General features: G+C 41.0%; 3 protein-coding genes across 9 annotated transcripts in view; 2 read left to right on the top strand and 1 right to left on the bottom strand.

Moving 5' to 3' along the window:
• Positions 1-9,449, top strand: part of LOC309496524 (stonustoxin subunit beta-like) — a 145,669-nt gene extending 136,220 nt beyond the window's left edge. For 2 of the 7 annotated variants that reach the window (XM_082166511.1, XM_082166508.1), the window contains 3 exons: positions 4,513-4,548; positions 6,510-6,545; positions 7,140-9,449. In XM_082166511.1, the coding sequence (XP_082022637.1) occupies positions 4,513-4,548; positions 6,510-6,545; positions 7,140-7,666 (599 nt within the window). In that variant the 3' untranslated portion in view covers positions 7,667-9,449. The remainder of the gene's footprint in view (positions 1-4,512; positions 4,549-6,509; positions 6,546-7,139) is intronic. The other 5 variants (XM_082166514.1, XM_082166509.1, XM_082166513.1 and 2 more) reach the window with 3 other exon arrangements.
• The window catches only part of LOC309496529 (uncharacterized protein), a 259,879-nt gene that overhangs the window by 18,192 nt on the left and 215,626 nt on the right, over positions 1-26,061 (bottom strand). The window lies entirely within an intron of this gene.
• LOC309496526 (stonustoxin subunit beta-like) overlaps positions 1-26,061 on the top strand; it is a 114,006-nt gene that overhangs the window by 35,752 nt on the left and 52,193 nt on the right. The window lies entirely within an intron of this gene.

Genomic DNA, 26,061 nt, shown 5'->3' with positions numbered 1-26,061 from the left:
CAATCTTTTATATCTTTAACACACTCTGTCAATTTGGAAAATTTAGCGTTTTCATCCGGCCGTGATGAAATATATATTTGAGTGTCATCAGCATAACAATGGAAACTAATTCCATGTTTCCTTATAATATTTCCAAGTGGCATCATATATATTGAAAATAACAGAGGGCCTAATACAGATCCCTGCGGCACTCCGTAGTTTACTGGAGTTATGATCGATTTTTTTCCATTTAAATAGACAAAATGGTAGCGGTCAGATAGGTATGATTTGAACCAGCTTAGTGCTTGTCCTTGAACACCAGTATAATTTTGTAGTCGATCTAAGAGTAATGTATGATCTATAGTATCGAACGCAGCACTTAGATCAAGTAAAACTAGTATTGAGATACAGCCTTGGTCAGAAGCTAAAAGTAAATCATTTGTGATTTTAACGAGCGCAGTTTCAGTGCTATGATGCGGTCTGAATCCAGACTGAAACTTTTCATAGATCTCATTTTGTTGCAAGAAAGAGCCCAGTTGAGCGGACACCACTTTTTCTAATATTTTAGACATAAATGGAAGATTTGAAATGGGTCTATAATTTGCTAGATTATTATGATCTAATTGTGGTTTCTTAATGAGAGGTTTTATAACTGCCAGTTTAAATGTTCTTGGAACATGACCTAAAGATAAAGACGAGTTAATAATATTGAGGAGAGGCTCTTCCACTACAGGTAACACTTCTTTCAGTAGTTTAGTTGGTATAGGATCTAATAAACATGTTGTTGTTTTAGACGAAGTGATAAGTTTATTTAACTCTTTTTGTTCTATAGTTGTAAAGCACTGTAATTGTTCTTGCGGGGTGATAATTGAGGCTGAATTATAAGGCGCAATTGAAGATTGAACGTTTACAATTGTGGTTCTGATGCTTTCTATTTTCTCAGTGAAGAAGTTCATGAAATCATTACTACTGAACTGTAACGGGATATTTTGTTCGGGTGACGTCTGTTTATTTGTTAGTCTAGCCACGGTGTTAAATAAAAACCTTGGATTGTTTTGGTTGTTTTCTATTAGTTTGCGGAGGTGCTCAGCCCTGGCCGCTTTTAGGGCCTTTTTATAACGTGACATACTGTTTTTCCACGCGATTCTAAAGACCTCTAAATTAGTTTGTTTCCATTTACGCTCTAAAATACGGGTTTCTCTCTTTAAAACATGCATAGTATTGTTATACCATGGTGCTTTATTTTTCTCTCTGACCTTTTTTAATTTAATAGGTGCAACCACATCCAATGTTCTAGAGAGAATGGTGCTCATAGTGCTAGTTAGTTCTTCTAGTTCATCTGTTTGTTTGGGTTCAGGCAGCAGCCGAGACAGATTAGATAAGCAATTTGAGAAATTATCTATGGTGGATGGGAGGATTGTTCTGCCTGGTTGATAACGCGACGCCGCATGACATATTACAGCAGTACGTAATATGCAAGTTACCATGTAGTGATCAGTGACTTCATCACTTTGTGGAATGATATCTATATCGGTTGGATCGGTTCCATGTGATATAATTAAATCGTGTGTATAATTAAAGCGATGTGTTGGTCCGGTGACGTTTTGCTTGACCCCAAATGAATTTAATAAATCTGTAAACGCAGCTCCTAACGCATCATTTGGATTATCTACATGTATGTTAAAATCTCCAACAATTAGTGCTTTATCGACATTGACTAATAGGTCTGAGAGAAAATCTGCAAACTCTTTTAGGAAATCAGCGTAAGGCCCTGGCGGTCTATATACGGTAGCCAAGGCTAGAGATAATAGGGATGTTTTTCTAACATCTAAGAGCGTAACATTTAGTACAAGTACTTCAAATGAAATAAACTTATAACCCGTTTTCTGGGTAACATTTAGAATATCTCTATAAATGGTTGCAACACCTCCGCCACGACCAATCAGACGGGGCTCATGCTTATAACAGTATCCAGGAGGAGTAGACTCATTAATACCGAAATAATCATTTGGTTTAAGCCAGGTTTCAGTAAGGCAAAGTACATCGAAGCTATTATCTGTGACTATTTCATTTACAATAACTGCCTTAGGTGTGAGTGATCTAATGTTTAGAAGACCTAGCTTTAGAAATAGTTTTTGTTTACTAATAGCAACATTTTCTGTTTTAATAACAATTAGATTTTTCCTAGATCCTGCATTAGATTTATTATTTGATCTCACTAAACGAGGAATAGACACGGTTTCTATGCAATGTTCTACACTAGTATTTATATCAGTTGAATTGGTGCAGCAGAGACTATGATTTGGACTTTTGGTTACTAGTCAAAGGGTATTTAACATTTTGGAGATGTTATCTGACAGAAGATCCGCTCCGAATCTGCTTGGGTGTAAGCCATCAGCACGGAAAAGCCTAGGACGCTCCCAAAACAGATTCCAATTATTTACAAAGAGCAGTTTCTGCTCATTGCACCATGACATTAACCATTCATTTAGCGCAAATAATCTGCTGAACTTTTCATGCCCTAGTCGGTACGTGGGAAGCGGTCCTGACACAATGATCGTTGTTTCAGGCGATGTGCTGCGTACCGTATCGATTAGATTCCTGAAGTCTTTCTTCAGAACCTCCGTCTGGCGCAGCCTGATGTCGTTCACTCCCGCGTGCAGGGCCACAGTTCCGACGCGCTCGTCACCGTTCAGGATCTCGGGAACGCGAGCAGCGATTTCCGAAACACGAGCACCAGGAAAGCAGTGATTTTGCACCTTACTTTTACCTAACGTAGCGTGTACGTGCCGAACGATGGAATCGCCGATGATCACAGCATCGCGTTCTGTTTCGCGTAGAGGGGAGAAGCGGTTTTGTGTCGATAACTCGAAAACCGGGAGGGTCGGAGAAAGTCTTGGTCTAAACCTGACTCGCGTCTTCCGCTGCGGAACCACCCAGGCTTCGTGGTGACGTGTTGGAGCCGGAGTGAACGAGACCATGGCTGATTGCGACCGATGCTGAGGAACGCACGGAGTAGACGCGGTCGGAGTCAGCGGGTTAGTAACGTTAAACACTGATTTGTGTGCATCGGCGCGTGATGTTTCAAGAGCCAAACACCGGTCTCTCAGCTCGGCCTGTCTCAATAAAAGGTTGTGGATCTGTTTCTCAACAGCTTCCAGCTCAGACTGCAGTGCGTGCAGCTCAAATGTGTCCTCACCTGCACCAAGCGGTAGACTACTTACATCTGATATATTCGCCATTTTAACAGATGGACAGTGAGTTAGCAACGAAGCTACCAGTGATGCTATCAATATTAATACTAATTTATATTATAAGTTTGTTTGTAAATGAGTGTGGAGAAGACGCGTTCAGCCGTGATCCACGGACGTAACCTTTAAGAGTATGCAGCGTTGGATCACTAATAGGCTTGAGACGCGTCTGCTCAACAGTCCGCGTTGTAACAATGAGGTTTGAGCAGTAGTGCTTCTCAGTGAGGAAAAGTAGAAAATGTTCGTTGTAAGCGAGTTTAAAGAGAAAAATCAAGAATTATAAATCAAATCGATAGAGCTCCAAAAACAACAACGCATTCAGACGCAACGCATGATAATAACAGGACAAGACATTACTCACCGTGTTTGTTGAGTGTTTCTTACTCACCTGAGCTTTTATGAACTCAAAGGCGCGAGAGAAAATAAATAAATAAAAATAGCTGAGCGCACGGGTGGCGAGTTAACAGGCTAGCGAATTACTAGCGTGTTGTGCTAGTAGTAACGGAAGCTAGCGATGCCAGGGTTGGGTAAGCTGTATTTAGTAGTAATATAAACAACTAGAAATTGTAGTTAATGATGGTTCAAAACAAGGAAATACGAGGCTAAGACGGAGCTTACAGCACCGAAGCAAACACACTCACAGCAGGCAGCGAGGCAGACAGCGAGAGAGTAACATCATGCAAGTTCAATTTCTTTGTTTACTGTTAGCACTTGCTGAAATGTAATAAATCACAAGGAGTCTAATGGTTTTATAGACTGTTTATTGGTAATTTAAACGATACAGCTTTGTCGTATTGTTTGTGCTTACCTGTTGATTTCTGCTCTGCTCGTTCCGGTAGCGCGCGTAACCCGGAACACGCTTATAATAACAGCGGTCATACCATTTTTTTTACAACTGGGGGGAGGCAACCTAGGTGTGGATTGTGATGTTTGTTCTGTTTAATGTTTAATGTGTGTTTGTAACATTACTTTGCTTAAGCTGCACTAATTGTATTTATTCGACTGAGTAAGATGAGGTTGTTTTAATGTCATTGTTGTAATGGATATTATTGAAACAAAGGTTACCCTGTGCAAATGGTACTTCCCATTTCCATTTGGCGGGAAGTTTGTGTATTTAACCAGAGTGTTCCTTGATTGAAGGAGGGTTGGTGGTTTGCTCTGTTACTAGAGTACAACATTATGTTCTATTGTTGATAGAGAGCTGTTTCAGCAATCCTGACTTTGCTTGGGTGAACCCGCTCCTGATGATAACCACACTCTTCATGTCTGTTGATTTCCACAGTCACTGTTCCCAAGACCAGGAACGACTTCCTTCATTGTAAGTCACTAAGAAAACGAGCAGAGAAACTCACTGAGTGTGTTCATGTTCTTCCTGTAGAAGCTGAGAGAAAACATGACAGAAGAGTTCAAGAGTTGATCATGTAAATGATGATTAAACTAGACTAAGTTTAACTGACACTGATGATTGAACATGAAGAGTTCAGCTACATTACACTCTCTCTCTCTCACACACACACACGCACGCACGCACGCACACACACATATATTCTCTCTCTCTCTCTCTCTCTCTCTCTCTCTCTCTCACACACACTCTCTCTCTCTCTCTCTCTCTCTCTCTCTCTCTCTCTCTCTCTCTCTCTCTCTCTCTCTCTCACACACACTCTCTCACTCTCACACACACTCTCTCACTCTCTCACACACACGTAATTCACCGGCCACTTATTTTCCTGTCTTTCAGGAGAAATGGATGATGCAAACTATTACCGATTACCCGTTATCATCTAACATGATCATTATAAAAGTGTTTAAAAGACTAAATACAATCACTAAGACATATTTGAGAATCGGAATATCAGATTTCACAATAAGAAGACAATTGTTCAAGCTAAAAAGCAAGTAGGGTCTACCAAAGTGTAGACAATTTTTGTTATGCAGTTTAAAGTAAAATAAATATATTTAAATGTCTCACTTAGTTCTATTCAATATTACTGTAGTGCAATTCAGAGTCAAATGTTATGCAATGTTGAGGTGTGTGTGTGTGTGTGTGTGTGTGTGTGTGTGTGTGTGTGTGTGTGTGTGTGTGTGTGTGTGTGTGTGTGTGTGTGTGTGTGTACTCGTCTATCTATCTAAGTGGGGACGTTGGTGTCGTTACACACTCACTAACAGGGGACCGTCGAGCCAAGTGGGGACATTTTTCAAGTCCCCTGTTGGTCATGCTTTAAAACATGTTAAAATCAGCCAAAACACGCTCTGGTTAATTTTGTACATTTTTGACCAAGTGGGGACTTATATGTGTGTGTGTGTGTGTGTTTAAGTCCATACTCAGCAGCGCTCCTGTAGGCTGGAGCAGGAACTGCAGTGGCCCATTAAAGGGATAGTTCACTTTGAAATTAAATTTTGGTATGTTTTAGCTTACCTCAAGGGCATCCAAGATGTAGGTGTCTTTTTTTCCGCAGTAGTTTCAATTTTTATATTTTTAGGTCAAACCGTTCTTGTCTGTCAGTCATAATGCAGGTCGATGGTCACTGTCTCAAAACACAAGCACAGAGTCCAAATTAAAACAATTCCCCGTCGTCCAAATTAAACAATTCCCCATCATAAGTACACATTGATGGCCTAAGACACGAAACGAGCGGTTTGTGTGAGAAAACGAACAGTTTTTATATCGTTTTTACTTCTTGAACTCAGCCACGTCCAAGTGATCTGAGAGCGCGGGCGGGTATAGATATATACACTAGATGTCGCATTGGCTACGGTTTCCTTCCAATGAACTGCAGTAGCCAAGGCGACTTCTATTGTATATATCTATACCCGCCCGCGCTCTCAGATCACTTGGACGTGGCTGAGTTCAAGAAGTAAAAACGATATAAAAACTGTTCGTTTTCTCACACAAACCGCTCGTTTCGTGTCTTAGGCCATCAATGTGTACTTATGATGGGGAACTGTTTAATTTGGACGACGGGGAATTGTTTTAATTTGGACTCTGTGCTTGTGTTTTGAGACAGTGACCATCGACCTGCATTATATGACTGACAGACAAGAACGGTTTGACCTTAAAATATAAAAATTGAAACTACTGCGGAAAAAAAGACACCTACATCTTGGATGCCCTTGAGGTAAGCAAAAATTAATTTCAAAGTGAACTATCCCTTTAACACACGTCGTTCACGTGTGTGTGTGTGTGTGTGTGTGTGTGTGGATCCTGACTTTGCTTGGGCTCAGAATGGTGAACCCGCTCCTGATGATAACCACACTCTTCATGTCTGTTGATTTCCACAGTCACTGTTCCCAAGACCAGGAACGACTTCCTTCATTGTAAGTCACTAAGAAAACGAGCAGAGAAACTCACTGAGTGTGTTCATGTTCTTCCTGTAGAAGCTGAGAGAAAACATGACAGAAGAGTTCGAGTTGATCATGTAAATGATGATTAAACTGTACTAAGTTTAAATGACACTGATGATTTATTGCACATGAAGAGTTCAGCTACATTTCTCTCTCTCTCTCACACACACACACACACACACACTCACTCACTCACTCACTCACTCACACTCTCTCTCTCTCTCTCTCTCTCTCTCTCTCACACACACACACACACACTCTCTCTCTCTCTCTCTCACACACACACAAATTGTGGCAAAGCAATTAAAAAAAACTGTAAAAGATCAGACAGTTTCATAATTCCTGATTACAGAAATATTTGAGCATAAGAATCCTATGTTTTCAGTTTGGTAACCATGGCGATTTCAGTCAGAACCTCATTCAGGACAAAAGCTCTTACAGAATGATATTTCTTTAGTGCTTTATTATCATTGGTTGCTTACAATCCTAAATGAACGAGTCAGATCTGAAATGAAGACTCAAGATAGAAAGTTTCTGTAATTCACTGATGTGTTTTCTCTCCATCAGATTCTCATCACTTCACTCTGGATCCGAACACAGCGAATACACGCCTCCTGTTTGAGTGGAACAGAGAGATTACTAACACTGGCAGAGTCCAGCCGTATCCTGATCATCCAGACAGATTTGATAATGTGTGGCAGGTGTTGTGTAGAGAGAGAGTGTGTGGACGCTGTTACTGGGAGATTGAGTGGAGTGGGAGATATGTGTGTATATCAGTGTCATATGAGAGCATCAGCAGGAAGGGATCGGGTAATGAGTGTGTGTTTGGATGTAATGATCAGTCCTGGAGTTTGTTCTGCTCTTCCTCCAGTTACTCATTCAGACACAATAACATAAAGACTGAACTCCCTGTAGAGCCCATCAGGAGAAGAGGAGTGTGTAGAATAGGAGTGTATGTGGATCACAGTGCAGGAACTCTGTTCTTCTACAGCGTCTCTGACACACTGAGCCTCATACACACAGTCCAGACCACATTCACACACACACTTTATCCTGGGTTTGGGGTTTGGTCTGGATCAGTGAAACTGTGTTGATGAATGAGAATAGACTGATGAGAGACTCTACCCATAATGCTTTGAGCTGCATGATATCAGTGACAGTGAGATGTTCTAGAGTCTCTTATTGTCTCTTCATTACATTAATAACACAGCTGAACTTCTGTCAGTGAAATAAAGAGAAACAGACAATGATACACAGAGAAGAGAGAGGAAATGTGAGACACAATGAGACTCACTGAAACATGTCTGGATGATACGAGCAAAACTAGACTTTCAACTCTAAACTCAGTTTAAGACATTCAGAGATGTTTTATCTGAACTTCTCGATCTGTTCAAAACATGATTCCTCTGCTTTGGGTTATGTGTGTATTATTAAACATGATTCCTCTGCTTTGGGTTATGTGTGTATTATTAAACATGATTCCTCTGCTTTGGGTTATGTGTGTATTATTAAACATGATTCCTCTGCTGTGGGTTATGTGTGTATTATTAAACATGATTCCTCTGCTTTGGGTTATGTGTGTGTTATTAAACATGATTCCTCTGCTTTGGGTTATGTGTGTATTATTAAACATGATTCCTCTGCTTTGGGTTATGTGTGTGTTATTAAACATGATTCCTCTGCTGTGGGTTATGTGTGTATTATTAAACATGATTCCTCTGCTTTGGGTTATGTGTGTGTTATTAAACATGATTCCTCTGCTTTGGGTTATGTGTGTGTTATTAAACATGATTCCTCTGCTTTGGGTTATGTGTGTGTTATTAAACATGATTCCTCTGCTGTGGGTTATGTGTGTGTTATTAAACATGATTCCTCTGCTGTGGGTTATGTGTGTGTTATTAAACATGATTCCTCTGCTGTGGGTTATGTGTGTATTATTAAACATGATTCCTCTGCTGTGGGTTATGTGTGTATTATTAAACATGATTCCTCTGCTGTGGGTTATGTGTGTGTTATTAAACATGATTCCTCTGCTGTGGGTTATGTGTGTATTATTAAACATGATTCCTCTGCTGTGGGTTATGTGTGTATTATTAAACATGATTCCTCTGCTGTGGGTTATGTGTGTATTATTAAACATGATTCCTCTGCTTTGGGTTATGTGTGTGTTATTAAACATGATTCCTCTGCTTTGGGTTATGTGTGTATTATTAAACATGATTCCTCTGCTGTGGGTTATGTGTGTATTATTAAACATGATTCCTCTGCTGTGGGTTATGTGTGTGTTATTAAAGACGCTTCTGCTGTAATATATTGTATACTGTACTAAACCTGTTAGTGGGGGTTTCTGGATTGATGTTTATCTTTTTATTATTATCTTTGTTTTTTCTCTCTTTTATTTTTTCTCTCTATTGCTGTGAAAATAAGACATATTCAAGAGAATGAATCAATATCACAGTTTGTTGATCAATTCCTGTGTGAATGAAGGATCTCATGATTCACTATGTGTGTGTGTGTGTGTGTGTGTGTTCAGTCATGTATGTAGTTATCATGTGATTTACAGCATTTATCATGTTATTATTATAGTTGTTGTCAGGGTTGTGTTTAGTTTTGCTGGGGTTTTTTTCATATTTGAGTTTCCTCTCGATCTTTATTCCTCTGTTTCTGATTATTGTTCTGTGTATTTATTTACACTCCTGCTTCTGTTCAGTTCTGTTCTCAGTTCAGTTCATCACACACACAGAGTCAGGACTCAGTTTCCTCTGATATCAGATCACTGTAAACTGTAATATGGACTCATGTATTTTCTGTAAAGCTGCTTTGAAATGATGATGTATTGTGAAAAACGCTGTACAAATAAATGTGAACTGAATTGAATTGAACGAGTTTTATCTTATAAATCTGTAACTTCTTCCACACACAGTTTCACACTGTCACACACTCACACCACATGGACTCTTGGGCTGCGTCCCAAACCGCATACTCAATGAGGAGGGACTTCATTTCAATAAGTACTTACTGAACGAGCGCTAAAAGAGTCGTGTAACGGTCACCAGCTGGAGTGCCCTTGAGAGCCACCAGAGGGCACTTCACACCGGACTATCATATTTACTCACAGACTACAATTCCCATCCTGCATCTACCTGGACTGATTACTTCATACACCTGCTCTGCACTGATTACACACACACACCTGCACCTCATTCACACACCCATAAAACCCACTTCCACACTCCACTTCTCTGCGAAGTATTGCATTGCCCCGGCGTACAATTTCCGAGCGTTTATTCCTGTGTTTGCTGTTCTCGTTTACTGACCTTGGACTGTGTATCTCGACTCCTGATTGTTCTCTGCCTGCCTTTACCTGGATCGCTAATTGGACTTTGCCTTTTGCTGCCTGCCCTGACTTCTGCCTGTGACCCCGATCTGCTCTGTGTTCTCTCCGTTGTTCTGTCTGCTGTTGTTTTACCCTGCCTGTCTGACCACTCTAAATAAAGCTGCAAATGGATCCCTCCTCGTCCGCTGCATCATTACAGAATACTTCGCCACTACAAGGATCCAGTGGCTTTCCCTGTGAATATCGGCCAGGCTTGGACAATGCACTAATGTTATTAACCCTTAAGCAGGGCTCTCGATCACTCGAGGATTATATCCAAGAGTATTTAGATCTCGCCTACTATTCTGATATGCCGGATTGTGTGCTCATAGATTTCTTTTGTGAGGGCATTAATCTGCCGCTCAGATCACGTTTAATCCGTGAGGGTCCCCGTTCATCTCTCAGTCAGTTTATGAACTATGCCTTGTTGACTGTTGGTTCAGCATTCACCGTGGGAGGCGCAGAGGAATGCACCATTACTTCCGTGCCTGTAATGGCAGCCGCACCAGAGTCTTATCACGTCTCAACAGATCTTCCAGAGCCCCGTTACGTCTCCGCAGACCGTCCAGAGCCTTGTTACGTCTTAGCAGAATTCCCAGAGCCTGTTCCCGTCACGCCAGCCATCAAGCTAGTCACCGGATCGGTCTATTATCGTCCAGGACTGGTATCCAGTGTGGCCGATTCCCCGCTGAGGTCAGTACGTGTTGCCATAAGGGCCATCGTGCAGGAGTCTCGTCCCGCTGAGACTATCCTACATAAATCATGTTTCACCGAGACCTTCCTGCCTGAGTATCTTCCTGCCGAGCCTGCACTTTACGCCAGTCCAGAGCTGTGTTCACCGCTGGTCCTGCCCAGCACAAAGCCTTCACCGCTGGTCCTGCCCAGCACAAAGCCTTCACCGCTGGTCCTGCCCAGCACAAAGCCTTCACCGCTGGTCCTGCCGCCCAGCACAGAGCCCTCTTTGTTGCTGGTCCTGCCCAGCTCAGAGCCCTCTTTGTTGCTGGTCCTGCCCAGCTCAGAGCCCTCTTCGCCGCTGGTCCTGCCCAGCTCAGAGCCCTCTTCGCCGCTGGTCCTGCCCAGCTCAGAGCCCTCTTCGCCGCTGGTCCTGCCCAGCTCAGAGCCCTCTTCGCCGCTGGTCCTGCCCAGCTCAGAGCCCTCTTCATCGCTGGTCCTAACCAGTTCAGAGTCCTCTTCGCCGCTGGTCCTACCCAGTTCAAAGCCCTCGCTGCCGCTAGTCCCGTCAAGCTCAGAGCGCACTGATCCTGATCCAGAGCCAGAGCTTCACGTCAGTCCTGCCGAGCCAGAGCCAGAGCTTCACGTCAGTCCTGCCGAGCCAGAGCCAGAGCTTCACGTCAGTCCTGCCGAGCCAGAGCCAGAGCTTCACGTCAGTCGTGCCGAGCCAGAGCTTCACGTCAGTCGTGCCGAGCCAGAGCTTTACGTCACGTCCGCCCGTCCAGAGTCTCGTCCCGCCGAGACTGAATCTGTTCCTGAGCCTGATACTGATCCTGAGCCTGAGCCTGAATCTGTTCCTCTTCCTCTTTCCACGCCTGTGTCTTCGGACAAGATGGCCGACTCCACGCCTGTGTCTTCGGACAAGATGGCCGACTCCACGCCTGTGTCTTCGGACAAGATGGCCGACTCCACGCCTGTGTCTTCGGACAAGATGGCCGACTCCACGCCTGTGTCTCCGGACAAGATGGCTGACTCCACGCCTGTGTCTTCGGACAAGATGGCCACCACCGAACCAGTGTCTCAGGACAAGATGGTCTCCGCCGAGCCAGTGTCTTCGGACAAGATGGCCGCCGCTGAGCTGGTGTCTGTCCCTGAGCCGGTGTCTGTTCCTGTGCCATGGTCACCTCCCTGGCCTCCTGAAGGGTCGTCGCCTCCTGAAGGGTCGTCGCCTCCCAAGTGGTCGTCTCCACCCTGGCCGCCCGAGGGGTCTTCACCGCCATGGCTGCCCGAAGGGTCTTCGCCCTGGTCGCCTGCACAGCCTGCTCCGCCCTGGTCGCCTGCACAGCCCTGGTCGCCTGCACAGCCTGCTCCGCCCTGGTCGCCTGCACAGCCTGCTCCGCCCTGGTCGCCTGCTCCGCCCTGGTCGCCTGCACAGCCTGCTCCGCCCTGGTCGCCTGCACAGCCTGCTCGCCTGCTCCGCTCTGGCCTTCCGTATTACCGCAGTCTCAAGGTCCTCTTCCGCTCCACGGACCTGGCCCTCCATCCCGCCCCCGGATCCGCCTCCGGGCCACCTCCCACCTGGACAGTTTTTGAGCGTCTGGAAGCCGCTCTTTGGGGAGGGGCTATGTAACGGTCACCAGCTGGAGTGCCCTTGAGAGCCACCAGAGGGCACTTCACACCGGACTATCATATTTACTCACAGACTACAATTCCCATCCTGCATCTACCTGGACTGATTACTTCATACACCTGCACTGCACTGATTACACACACACCTGCACCTCATTCACACACCCATAAAACCCATTTCCACACTCCACTTCTCTGCGAAGTATTGCATTGCCCCGGCGTACAATTTCCGAGCGTTTATTCCTGTGTTTGCGGTTCTCGTTTACTGACCTTGGACTGTGTATCTCGACTCCTGATTGTTCTCTGCCTGCCTTTACCCGGATCGCTAATTGGACTTTGCCTTTTGCTGCCTGCCCTGACTTCTGCCTGTGACCCCGATCTGCTCTGTGTTCTCTCCGTTGTTCTGTCTGCTGTTGTTTTACCCTGCCTGTCTGACCACTCTAAATAAAGCTGCAAATGGATCCCTCCTCGTCCGCTGCATCATTACAAGTCGGTACTATATAGCCAGATCTCCTTAAGTATGAATGCGATCTGGACATCATCCGCCATGTTGACGTTATCATGTGACCTATGACGTTATCTTCTTCTTCTTCTTCTTATGGAGGCAGAATTGTCGCAAATATAATTCACGCAAAAAACATGATTCACACATGCATAGACAATTTCACATGCATGAAACCTAATTCACGTACACAAAAACAAATTCACGTGCGTGAAAAAAAAATCACAAAAAGCAATTCACATGCGCAAAATAAAATTATATATTCGTAAAATACATTTCACAAATGCAAAACACAATTCATAGATGTACAACTGTGCACAAAAACCTTTGAATGTTTAAAATGTACGAGTTTATCCTTGAATGTGAATGTGCAAATCATCATTCACGTGTGTGTGTGTGTGTGTGTGTGTGTGTGTGTGTGTGTGTGTGTGTGTGTGTGTGTGTGTGTGTGTGTGTGTGTGTGTGTTTGAGACAGAGGTGGGAGTAGGTCACACATGTGCCAGTCACCTTCAAGTCTCAAGCAAGTCCAAGTCAATTTTGTGAAAAGCAAGTCAAGTCGTAGCTTGGGTCACAAGTCACTGGCAAGTCATACAAACGTTTGATGATTTCACTGAATTTATAGATTAAAATAAGTTAAAACTACAGAAGTTGTGGACTATGGTTTTATTTGCAACATTTTTTTTAAAATATGCATTTCCACGTATAGCTGAGTGGTTTCTACAATAAAAATATGTCAAACTACATAGCCTAAAATGTAACTGAAATTAGGCCAACATTAAAGCATGAAAAAATAAATATGCCTCAAACATTGCAGAAGACCATTAAAAGGTATTAAACAATTCACAATCACCGTCTTAATGTACGAGTCATAGAAGCATTCATTCAACTGATTTGTTCAAAACGGCAGATTCGTTCTGGAACTAAGCAACTGGTCACTGAATCACAAATACGCATAACTCTTTCTGTGGCTTGTTTGGAACTATTGTCATTGGAGAAATAGAGAAAAAACAGAGAATATTTGGAATATTAAGTCTAAAATGTCACATCACAATATTCACTCTTTGTTTACTGAACTGTTTTATAAAATCATTAAAATCATGGCGTCAATGGTTCCGTTGCTTTCATTTTGTTCATCAGTTGATGTTGCGATGATTTATATAAAAAAGTATATCAAGTCATTCTCAAGTCATACAGTTCAAGTCAAGTCAAGTCTCGAGTCATTGGATCTCAAGTCAAAGTCAAATCGAGTCATTTTCTTAATTTAGTCAAGCAAGTCTCAAGTCCTTAAATTTGCGACTCGAGTCTGACTCGAGTCAAGTCATGTGACTCGAGTCCCTGATCTCTGGTTTGAGACTTTCCTGGCAGCGTTCTCCTCCTACATCTATCATATATTCTTTGTTGACATCTGTTGATTATTGTCATAAAAGCCACATTTAATCTACTAGGCCAGTGGTTCCCAACCTTTTTCCTTGGGGCCCCCCCTATGTACATATTTAACAATCCCCCCCGGCTCGCGCTGCACTGGTCCAAACTGATAAACGGTCCTTCAACCACACAATAACGAGCAGTTTCGTTCCGCTTGCATTACGTTTGTCATTTGATGTTGGGCAATGTTGTGGTCGCGCCGGCGTCTCTTACATTATGAGCGTGCTTGCCACGCGCCTACATTTGAAATAACGAAATTGTAATTGAAATCGGCATTGTAAGCATATGATTTTTTTAAAACTTTGAAAAAATTTTTTTATATAAAATTATTAGTGGGACATTTTATGCATCTTTATTCACCTCAAAGCATATCCGCTCCCGCGCCCCCCGTGAACTCTAGCGCCCCCCTGAGGGGGGCGCGGACCCCAGGTTGGGAAACAATGTACTAGGCAATGTATCTGGAGCTGTGTGAAGTGTGTGACCTCACAGGGTCATTTCAAAATATGCACACACTCACTCTTAATCATGTGCCTAATATGCCGAAACCAGCTCTGTTAATGTTTCATGTCTCGACACATTCAAACAAATCACTATGAATCATAAATAGCTGTAAATGTTCACAGGCTGCGATGCTTGCATTGGTAAGCAGTGACCATGCAGGGTGACCAATCTTTTATAGGCCTTTTTCTTTCACAATTTAATGCTATGAAATGCTATTTCATGCATACTGAGTTTTTTACACTGTTAAAGAGTTGGATTCCCATGCTAAACATGGACAAAGTTTCAAAAATTAAGTTGTACGTTTGATGGAGTATTTCTATGCCAAAAATACTCCTTCCGGTTTGTCAAAAGTTTAGGCGTTTCTCAATACCAAGTTCGCCGAGTCTGGACTTCCGTCCTTCCGAGTTTGGACTTGCCAAGTTCGACTCAGAAGAAGGAACTCTCGAGGACGGGAGGACGCGAGTCCAGTCATTCTACAAATGAAACGGCAGCGTACTTGATAGCGTCACTCAGCATGCAATATGCCTGCATGCTTTACTTGAATTAACTTCTTTTTTATTTTCAATATATTAAAGGGGGGGTGAAACACTCAGTTTCAGTCAATCTCATGTTAATCTTGAGTACCTATAGAGTAGTATTGCATCCTTCATATCTCCAAAAAGTCTTTAGTTTTATTATATTTATAAAATAAAGATAGGCTGTACCGAGTCTTTCCGGAAAAAACCGAGCGGCTGGAGGCGTGCCGTTTGGGCGGAGCTAAAAAAAATCACAAGCGCGAATCACACACACACCATACACCGCATGCTCCATAGATACATTAACTATACGTGATCATGTTGTTTACTTGCTGTGCTTACACGCCGATAGCTAACAACACACAGACATTTGAAGCAGTTTTACTCACCGCCTGCGGTTCCAACGCACGACCGTGAACCTTTATCGTTGGGACTGCTCCATCCTTAAACATTAGACGATCTGCAAATCCGGCGTCGAACTGGGCCTTGTTTATAAAACAATCATCGTTGAAATGCAGGGAACAACCAAGAACACTTGCACAACTCCGTTAATGACTTCCATAAAGCCGAGCACAGCGCTTTGATGGGCGTACCGCTTTCGCTCTCTCGCTCTGGTCTACGGGTGCGGGTGCGGGTGCCCTGTAACACTAAAGTCAAGGGTCACATAAATAAATGAGGAGGGATCAATCACCATTTACCAACAGTTATATTTCCCTTAAGTACAGTATAAATTTTTAGATCATACAAAATGTCTTGACAAAATTACATGAGGCAGAGCATTTGGAAGTAAAATCTTATAAATGTACACCCAATATTAAAGTCCAGAGTTGCCACAAATGTCCTTGGTCCATCACACCATTGTAGATGTTTAAGATGTTAAAATAACATCATCCACATTTGTTCAATCAAGGGTTAATCCAAGGAAAAAGTGTCTTTTCGTTCAGGAGTTCGGATATACTTCCACGTTGAAGACAATAACACAAAGAACTTGAACCAGTTGAGAAGCCCTCAATATCAAGCAGATACCAAAACCCTCTGATTAAAATAAAACAAACAATACAACATGAGGTTCAACAAGCAAAATACTTTCGCATTATAAACCTTTGTTAATGTTAAAGAAACAAATAAATCAACTCACATTGAGATATTGAACACAGATGTTCCTCAACAGGGTTTTCCAAATGAAAGCATGGAAAGAGCATGTGCTCTCAGCTAACAGGTATACCTAACTCACACTTCCCTCTTCCTTTAACTATCTGGCCTGGAGAGATCTCCCAGATAATGGCTCCCTATTGCCCTCTAATGGCAGGGAGTGAAATCACAACTTGCATTCAACATAGGAGACAGGTAACAGTTTACTAGAACTGTTACAGCCCTTCTGGGAGAAGTGCCCTTAGAACCCGTATAAGGTAATTCCGCCCCATCTGACGTCACACACGCCCATACTTGAAAAAAACTTTCCGAAACTTGTGACAAACCGGAAGGAGTATTTTTGGCAGAAATACTCCAAACGTACAATTTAATTTTTGAAACTTTGTCCATGTTTAGCATGGGAATCCCACTCTTTAACAGTGTAAAAAACTCAGTATGCATGAAATAGCAAATGTTTTCGCATTACGAAAAGAGCAAATGTTAGAGGGAAATTTAATTCTGGCAGATTTTAATTAATTTTAGACAATATCCTAAAAACAACTGAATAAATAGCCTATAGTAATAAATACATTAAATATAGTAAAAACATTTTAAAAATCCAAAAATATAATAAATACATAATGCAACAACAGTACATATAGTAAAAACGTTTTTAAAAGCAATACATATAACAAATACATAATACAACAAAAGTAAAAACATTCTTAATTTATATATTATCTATATATTTTAACAGGAACAAAGTCCCACTCGCAGGTATTCTCAGATCAATGACCAGGTACCTATCCTGGTCAAGTTTTTTTCTGGAGAGGATTTAAAGCCAGCTTTCAGGCTCTCCAGGAACAGCATCAACATGCTGGTACAGATGCTGCCCCATCAAAAAGCCCATGGATGGAGCCATGAAATTGAAGTACTTGTTACGGTTTATTGGCTTGCCTGTGGAGCGTCCTAAAGGGTCACATCAGATAACTTCAGCATGCCACTTTTAACAGTTTGTAGGACTGTTCACAATGTTGTGGAGGAGATGATGACCATCCTCCACAAAATTATTCATTTTCCAAAAGCAGAGGAAATGGATGAGGTGGGGGGTGACTTTGCTCGCCTTGCTGGCCATGAGGCATCCCGCTGTGCTGCTGGTGCCATCGACGGGTGCCACATCAGGATCGTTCCTCCTGCAATGCCACAAAAAAGATGCTACATAAATAGAAAGATCTTCCCTTCCATCATTCTACAGGGCACCTGTGATGCCAAAGGCACATTTATAGATGTGTATATTGGCAAACCAGGCTCTGTACACGATGCTCTTGTGCTGCACAGATCTCCAATGTACCAGCAGGCTCTGTATCCACCAGCTGGATACTGTCTTTTGGGAGATGGTGGATACCCTTGCCTGCAGCATCCTATTGCAATCATGACCCCATACCGCCAGCCTGTTGCAAGTAAGAACACTTTTTATGTCAGACAGACAGACACACACACACACACACACACGATAAACCAAATTGTTACTGTCATGAATTTGTAATAATAATAAATAAATAGTGTATGGTGTGAAACTACTTAAATTTGTGGGTGAATGACAGAATGTTCATTTTGGGGTGAACTATTCTTTTTACAGTCTCAGAGTAAACAATGTAAACAGAGTAAACTACATTTTACAAGATAAAATGTAAGGGCCAATGCATCTATGTTAGGTTTCATATATGACCGGAAAGTCTTTACACACATCTTGGTAAGCCTCTTTCAGTAACAGAAAGTAGAGAAACAGGCAGATTACCTTGTATTTATCTTTTAGATTGTTCCATTTTTTCTTTGCCTGTTTGGCAGTTATGGCCAAACCAGAAGTGGAAACAAAATGCCTATAGGCAAAACAAAACCATAAAGATTGACATGATTCCACTTCAATAACGTATTCATTTTTATGGATGAAGACTGTCCAAATCTAGCTTCAAACCTTCAGACATACAGGGAATTATACAAGCACTCAAAATCAATACTCACTCCCATCCACTTTTGGAGGAATTGCGCCTCCCGGTGAAAAAGCTTTCGTTGGTCGCCCGCCACTCTATCAAGGCCCGAGTTTCCTCAGCAGTCCCTTGATAAAAAAGAATACTTCATTTAAGTTAATGAAATTTAATACAATTCTAAAATAATTTGTTAAAAAATTGAAATAAAGACAAGCATACTATTTTGTTAAAACGACAAGAGCACTCTAGAATAAGGTTTGCATTTGATACAAGTAGGCTAGTTAGGAAACTTTTCCCTCAGGCAAAACAATTGCCCATTAGATATACCCAAAGCACAATAGATCAAATGTTTATCCACTACAGAAACAACACAGGCAGCACCATATTTTACATAACGTTATACTTTTTAGGAGGACTTGCCGAGGGTTACTTACACCAGCGCCGGATTGCCTGGATTTTTCAACTCGTAATGAAATCGTCTGAGCAAATTTTCAAATAGTCGCTAACCTTAAAATTCGACGGTAGCTTTGAAGTTTAAACAACATTCTGGCATCAAAACTCTTACAACTACATTTTGTGATACAACAACAATAGTATTTCGAAATGTAGTTTTCTCCTCCGCCATTGATGCGAACCTGGTTCGAACTGAATTCTGGGTTATGGCCCGAATCAAGTCCGCACAAGTCACCTCTCGATGCATCCTCGTATAAAAGGGGCGGATCAAGAACACATCTGGGGATTTGAACTGGACTTGGCTAGATGTGAACTTTGAATTGGAACAGTACTTGGGCAGCGACTGATGATGTTTCACAAGTCCACAAGAACACAATTACAGACAAGTGCGCATATTGAGAAACAGCTTTTTTTTCGAGTATGGGCGTGTGTGCAGTGGTGGACGAAGTACACAAACCATGTACTTGAGTTAAAGTAAAGATACTCAAGGTAAAATATTACTCAAGTAAAAGTAGAAGTGCTGCCTTTAAACATTCACTTGAGTAAAAGTCCAAAAGTATTTGGCTTCAAATGTACTTAAGTATCCAAGTACTATGATTTTTTTATTGCTATAATGTCCTATTATAATTTTTGTCACAAGACTCTTGCTTAACTCAGTCTACGTGAAGACTCTGTCACTCTTGGCACATCAATCTATTAATAAAATGACATTAATAAGTCTATATATATATATATATATATATATATATATATATATATATATATATATATATATTTGAATTGAATACATTTTTTGTGTGTTTGATTTTGGACGGAAGGGGACTGATCCCATAAGGTATAATACATTTACAGTATTTACTGTACATATTTTTCACAAGCGTCTATGGTCATAATTATAAACATCCTAATGTTATGATACATTCACATAAACCTGCACAATGCCATTGAATATATATATACACACTACATTATGGGAGCAGCCAATTTCCCTACAAAATTAAACACCAAAATGTATTAATGCAGTGTTTCTGCTACTCCTCAGAAAGAAAAAAAAAGCTATTATATGCAAGTAATTTTAGTGTCAAGGTAATAAGCAATGTTCATTATGCGTCAGTATTTACCGATAATTGCTGCAATAATAGCTGCTGCTCTCTGCCCCGCTTAAAAATATTGGCAACACAAATTGTTTGGAACTATTGAGAGCTACACGAATCACGTGACCGCGCGGCGGCAAGATCACAGTAGGCTTGTTCGACTTGAAACGGCACACTGCACAGACCAATCGGTGAATGACATTAAAATACCGCAAGAGCGATTAGAGAGTAGACGGCTCTGTATGCTTTTCAATCGCTCTCGCGATTTCGCTCTATACTTTGATGTCATAAACTGATCGGTCTGTGCAGCGCCGGTTCAAGTCGAACAAGCCGTGTGTGTCGCAACCTCTTATATAACGTACTGTCTATGGTCGCAACTCTCATATTTAACGGCTCTGGTTCGCGCTTAGTAGATACCACCAAGGCAAGTTCAAAACAAAGCGTGCACGTTGTAGGCTACTGTGATAGGTGGCTCGTTTGACCAGTTAAGTTTTTATCCACTCATAAATAAAAAGGAACGACTGATTTTGAAAATGTAGTAGAGTAAAAAGTAAGATATTTGACTTTGAAATGTAGTGGAGTTAAAGTAAAAGTCTTCCCAAATTTAAATACTTCAGTAAAGTACAGATACGCAAAAAAGCTACTTAAGTACAGTAACGAATTACATTTACTACGTTACTGTCCACCACTGCGTGTGTGACATCAGATGCGGCGGAATTTCCTTATACGGGTCTTAAGGGCACTTCTCCCGGAAGGGCACGCACGCACCCGTAGACCAGAGCGAGAGAGCGAAAGCAGTACCCCAGCTAACACAGTTACGTTGTGAAGACGTAACCGGACCGGACCATATTCGTCGTAGCGACGTACCACATAACGTTCCAGTGACGTAACTTTGTGATTCCCATAATCACTTTTACTCAGGACATGCTAGCTGGCAACAAATGATACTAGGGGTGGCGCGGTTCACAAAACCCACGGTTCGGTTCGTATCACGGTTTTAGGGTCACGGTTTTCGGTTCTGTACGGTTCTTGTTGTTGTTTTTTCTTTTAATCTTTAACACTCCAAAAATTTACTTCAGCATATGATATATAGCTGAATTATCTAATTATTAATTTATTTATTTCATAAATGGGGTGTGTTTGCAAAACGCAGCTTCTCATTTCCCGTGGGCTGTGTCGGACAGTTATTTGTCACCACTTTTTGCCAGGGTTGATATTATGTCCCAGCACGGATGTACCAATACAAATAAATAAAACATTTCCAGTTAACTAGCAAAGTATTCGTTTCGTTCGTTTGTTAAATAAGAAGCAATCTAGCGCTGAAATGTGTTTTTTTTAATCAAGTGATCAAAGTGCTCGTTGCGATCAGTGGCGCTGATACAGTGTTCTCGTGGCTCGCGCACACACCGCAGCGGCCGCACATTCTTCACTCAGACGCGCGCTTCAGTCCGTTGAGGAGACTCTAGGCTACTCTATTCGTTCCGATGAAATCACAAAACAAAATTCATACAAATCTGTCCCTGCTTGATATACAACCGCTGATAAACATAATCGGTTTTGATGAAAAAGAAAAATATATACGAGTGCAGATTAGAACTCAGAACCTTTGACACGCTTGGCAAGTTCTGCCACTGGACCATTAAAGTACATACCGGTACGTGGAACTATGTAGCCTTATAAGACCCCTTTTGCGCCGACGTCACAGTTACGTCACGGCGCTAGCTGGAGGCAAAACAAACGGAAAACTGGAGGCGGCCAATACAAACCAGCACAGATTCGGCTACATAATAAGGAGCTTAAATTATTATTTTTATTATTAAATGTCATCTTGTTGTGTTGTTGGGTGCAAGAATCGATGAAAAATGAGTATGCTGTATCTGGAATTTTTATTTCTAGAAAATATCCACATCTTTAAAATTGCACCGTCACTCTTTACATTGTCGTCTTGGCGCTGGCTAGGCAGAACTGCGGATCGCACACACAAATCTTTACATGACCATTCAGCACATAGTTATAGGCATCTAAAGATTTATATGCCCTCAGTTTCTCTTTACCCTCGGTTTCTCTATCGGGCAGGTGTAGAAGTCAGGCCACTCAACCGTTGGTAGCGTTAACGTTAATCCTGTCAGATCGTCCATTGACTGAGCGTGTACGGGTCGGCCAATCTGGTTCCGTCCGTTAAAATGAACTTTTGCAAATAACAATCGTGGTCCTGGACAGTGAGTGACCTTGCACATTAAGATAAAATTGGATTTTCTCCAGTCATTGTTAAAAAAAACAAGCTAACAAACTGGCAAACTAACGTTAGTGAAGCGGCCAGAGGGATCTTTCTGCCTCCAGCTAAGCCCCGCCCACACAAATACGTCACCATGTTTACCAACTGTAAAAGGACCTATAGCCTAGTGGAGTTGATCTCATTAAATGTCTAAGTAAACCCAGTGTACTATTTAAATCGATTGCTGGACATTGTAATGTTATTCTACATTTGTCTGATTTATGATTTAGCATTGTATTAGCAGTAGCACGGGCACAAGACTACATTGCGCATGCGTCGAACCGTGCGAACCGCGCGACGCACACACGCACCGAACCGAGACAAGCGAACCGAACGGTTCGGATGTTTTTTCATGTACCGTGCCACCCCTAAATGATACCATTCATTAAGCTAAGCTAAGCTAAGCTAGCGCCGACCCTGTCAAACTACAACACTGAGACAAAAATGCATTTGCCCACCTATCTAAATGTAGGAAAGAGGGTGAATAAGCCCTATTTCAAAAAACGGTGGAGTGTTCCTTTAATTTAGTACCACACCTGTTCTGTTTTCCCTTGATTGCTCCCTAGTATATTTAAGCCTTCAGTTCAAGCATTTGCAGTTCACGTGGCTGTTATTATGTATTTCTCCCTGTGATTCTCCTGAACTTTAACTGAAAAAGACTGGTTGTCCAACAGTCTTCTCTAGTATTTGCTCTACCATTATTATCCTGTTGCACAGGCTTAATGGGGAGGTGCATGTCAATTTAAAATAGAGCAAGCATCAGCAAAATGTTTGAAATGATCAAAACTTAATAGATTGTATTTTTATGCTATACTGCAATGATGAAAACTATTAGTCCTCCAGTCAAGCATTTTAAGTGTCTGTTTATAAAGGGATTCAATTAATTAAAAAATAGTTGTGACCAACTAATGAAGCAATATGTGAAATGAAAAAGGCCATATAATGCATAAAAAAAGTTGTGCTGCCTCTGTTGCTAGAAATGGTCTTGTATGCCTAAAGTTAGCCAAATTAAATTGAATGATATTAGCTGCCTTTTTGGCATGTTCTGAAATGACAAATGAGAGTCTAATGTGACTACACAAAAATGTATTATTTTATTCAATATGAAATTGGTATTTTTATCATACTGGAATTAGGCATATATAATCTTAAGTAAAGAAAACATCCATATACAGTACCTGTTCATTTTCAATACAGTTTATTTCCCCCGCCGGATTACGACGAAGGCTGCAATGCCCTCTAATTGTGTCGTAGGACACATGCACACCTGACTGCAACAGAACTGCCCTGATGTCAGAAAGAATGTGTCATGCTCTCTAGAAAGACCAGGGCCCTCATTTATCAATGGTGCGTACGGACAGATTTGTGCGTAGTGAGTGCGTAAGAACAATTTCACGCAAAGTGTGGGATTCACCAAGTTGTACTTATACGTAGAAATGTGTGTAAATATAAGCACACCTCTGAGCATGCTTACGCAGATAATCTAGTGGTAGAATAGCGACACTACACATAAAAAGCATTTAAGAGTGTCACAGTAAGCATTAAGCAATCCACATATGTCCTGTGTTTCCTTTAAAACACTCAATTTATAATTTGTCTAGTTTTAAACACGATGCTTAACCCTCTGGAGTCTGAGCGGTTTTTTGGGCCCTGGGGGTGTTCTGACATGCTCTGACATTTGTGCTTTTTTCAGTTGCTTATAAACATATTAATGGCAAAGGTGTAAATTCACTCTATATAGCACAAACAGGACTACAATAATATGTGAGCCACATGTATGTACATGTTTTCATTTTTTTTTTTTTTGAACAATGTGTTTATTATTTTTGATTATGCAAGACCGGTAACAGAGAAACACATTTCCATTTCGTCGCATTTATTCCCCACCCCAACAAGAGAACATCACTCTCTTCTCCCATATAGAAATACACACAAGTCTCATACAAGAGACAATCTAAATGCAAAACAAATATTGCAAGGTACCCAAAAACCAATTATACATTACTGTACTTTACACATAAAAGTTACATTTTCCAGCAAAACAAGACAAAAAAAAAAAAAAAAAAAAAAAAAAAAAAAAAAAAAAAAACCTCTATACATTGTTACACCTCCTGTAATAAATGACCAATATTATTGTTATTAATATAGTAATTAAACGGCTTCCATATTTCTTCATATACATCCATTTTGTTTTTAATAAAGTATGTTATTTTTTCCATGGCCATACACTGTGCCATGGCTTTAATCCAAGTTCCAATAATTGGTGGATCAGGCCTTTTCCAGCTAAGAGCTATCATTCTTTTGGCTTGTAATATAGCATAATCTATAAATTTACGCTGCTGAAGATTTAATTTAAGGTTCTTTGGATATAAATGTAGCAAAATCATTTTTGCATCTAGAGGAATATTCAAGGGTAAAATTATCTTTGTAATATTAATCACTTCCACCCAAAAGTCTCTAATAATGTTGCATTCCCAAACACAATGCACAAATGTACCCTGAGCCTCTCTGCATTTAAAGCATGTATCAGGAATATTTTTATTAAACCTATTTAGTTTGACTGGAGTTATGTAAGTCTGCATCAACCAGTTATATTGAAGTAGTTTTAAGCTAACGCTACCTAACTGTTTCTGAGAATTTTTACAGACTTGTCTCCATTCATCCTCAGATATATCCTCATTCAATCCCATCTTCCATAATTCAAGTTTCGGGGTTGTTGATTCAGTAGACCCTGATACAAGCCAGTTGTAAAAAACTGATATTAATCCTTTATTATTGCATTTCTTAGTAATTAATTCCTCCAAAGGAGAAAGTACTGGCAAGTTTAATGATTGGTTCTGCATGGAAAGAACAAAACTCCTTATCTGTAAGTATTTGAAGAAATGTTTTCTTGGAATATTATACTTAGTAGATATCTGTTCAAACGACATCAACGTTCCCTCCTCAAAAAGATCACTAATTTTGCTTAATCCCTTTTCAACCCACAACTGGAATCCTGAGTCCTTCGTGCCTGGTTTGAATAATGTGTTGCCCCAAATGGGACTATACTGGGATAAAGAGTCAGCTATTTTCATGTACTCTCTAACTTCATACCATACTCTAATCATATTACAAACTATGGGGTGCGTGGTGGCTGTTTTCAGTTGTTTAAACTTATCTGAATATATATACAAGTCTAAAGGCAACGCAAAACCACATGACTCCATATCCACCCAGGATGGTTTATTTCCAGATGAAAAATAAAACATCATAGTTCTTAATTGTGCAGCTAAATAGTACCAGTGCAGGTTGGGACATTTTAACCCTCCAGTTTCAAATGGAAGATATAGAAGAGAAAGACGAACTCGAGGGCATTTCTTGTTCCAAATAAATTTCCTGAATAATGAGTTAATCTTTGAGAACACTCCAGCTGGTGGCGCCAAGGGGATATTTTGGAATAAATACATGAATTTAGGCAAAATATTCATCTTCAATATATTTATCCTTCCTATCAATGAAATTGGTAAAGATATCCATCTCTCTAGATCTTTAGATGTTGATTCCATTATAACATTATAATTTGTAGAAATTATATTTTCTAATTGAGGAACAATTTTGATACCCAAATATGTAAAGCTGGGTGATATTTTCAAGGTAAATAAATCTGTTGTATTTGGACAACTATCTTTATTAAGCAGCAATAACGATGACTTTGATGTGTTCACTTTATATCCAGATATATTTCCGAATTGATTGATTAGATCTAAAAGTGCTGGTAGAGAGGTATTTAATTGTTTTAGGAATAACACTACATCGTCAGCGAACAAAGCTATTTTATGTTCCTTGCCACCCATTGTAATCCCATGTATGTGGTTGTTAGTTCTTACGGCTATTGCTAGCGGTTCTATAGCCAAAATGAATAAAAGTGGGGACAATGGTGAGCCTTGAG

This window comes from Leuciscus leuciscus (assembly GCF_965113295.1).
Source record: "Leuciscus leuciscus genome assembly, chromosome: 4".
In the NCBI taxonomy this organism is placed as follows: domain Eukaryota; kingdom Metazoa; phylum Chordata; class Actinopteri; order Cypriniformes; family Leuciscidae; genus Leuciscus; species Leuciscus leuciscus.
The sequence above is the reverse complement of the archived record's forward strand: the minus strand, read 5'-3'. Positions and strand labels throughout refer to the sequence as shown.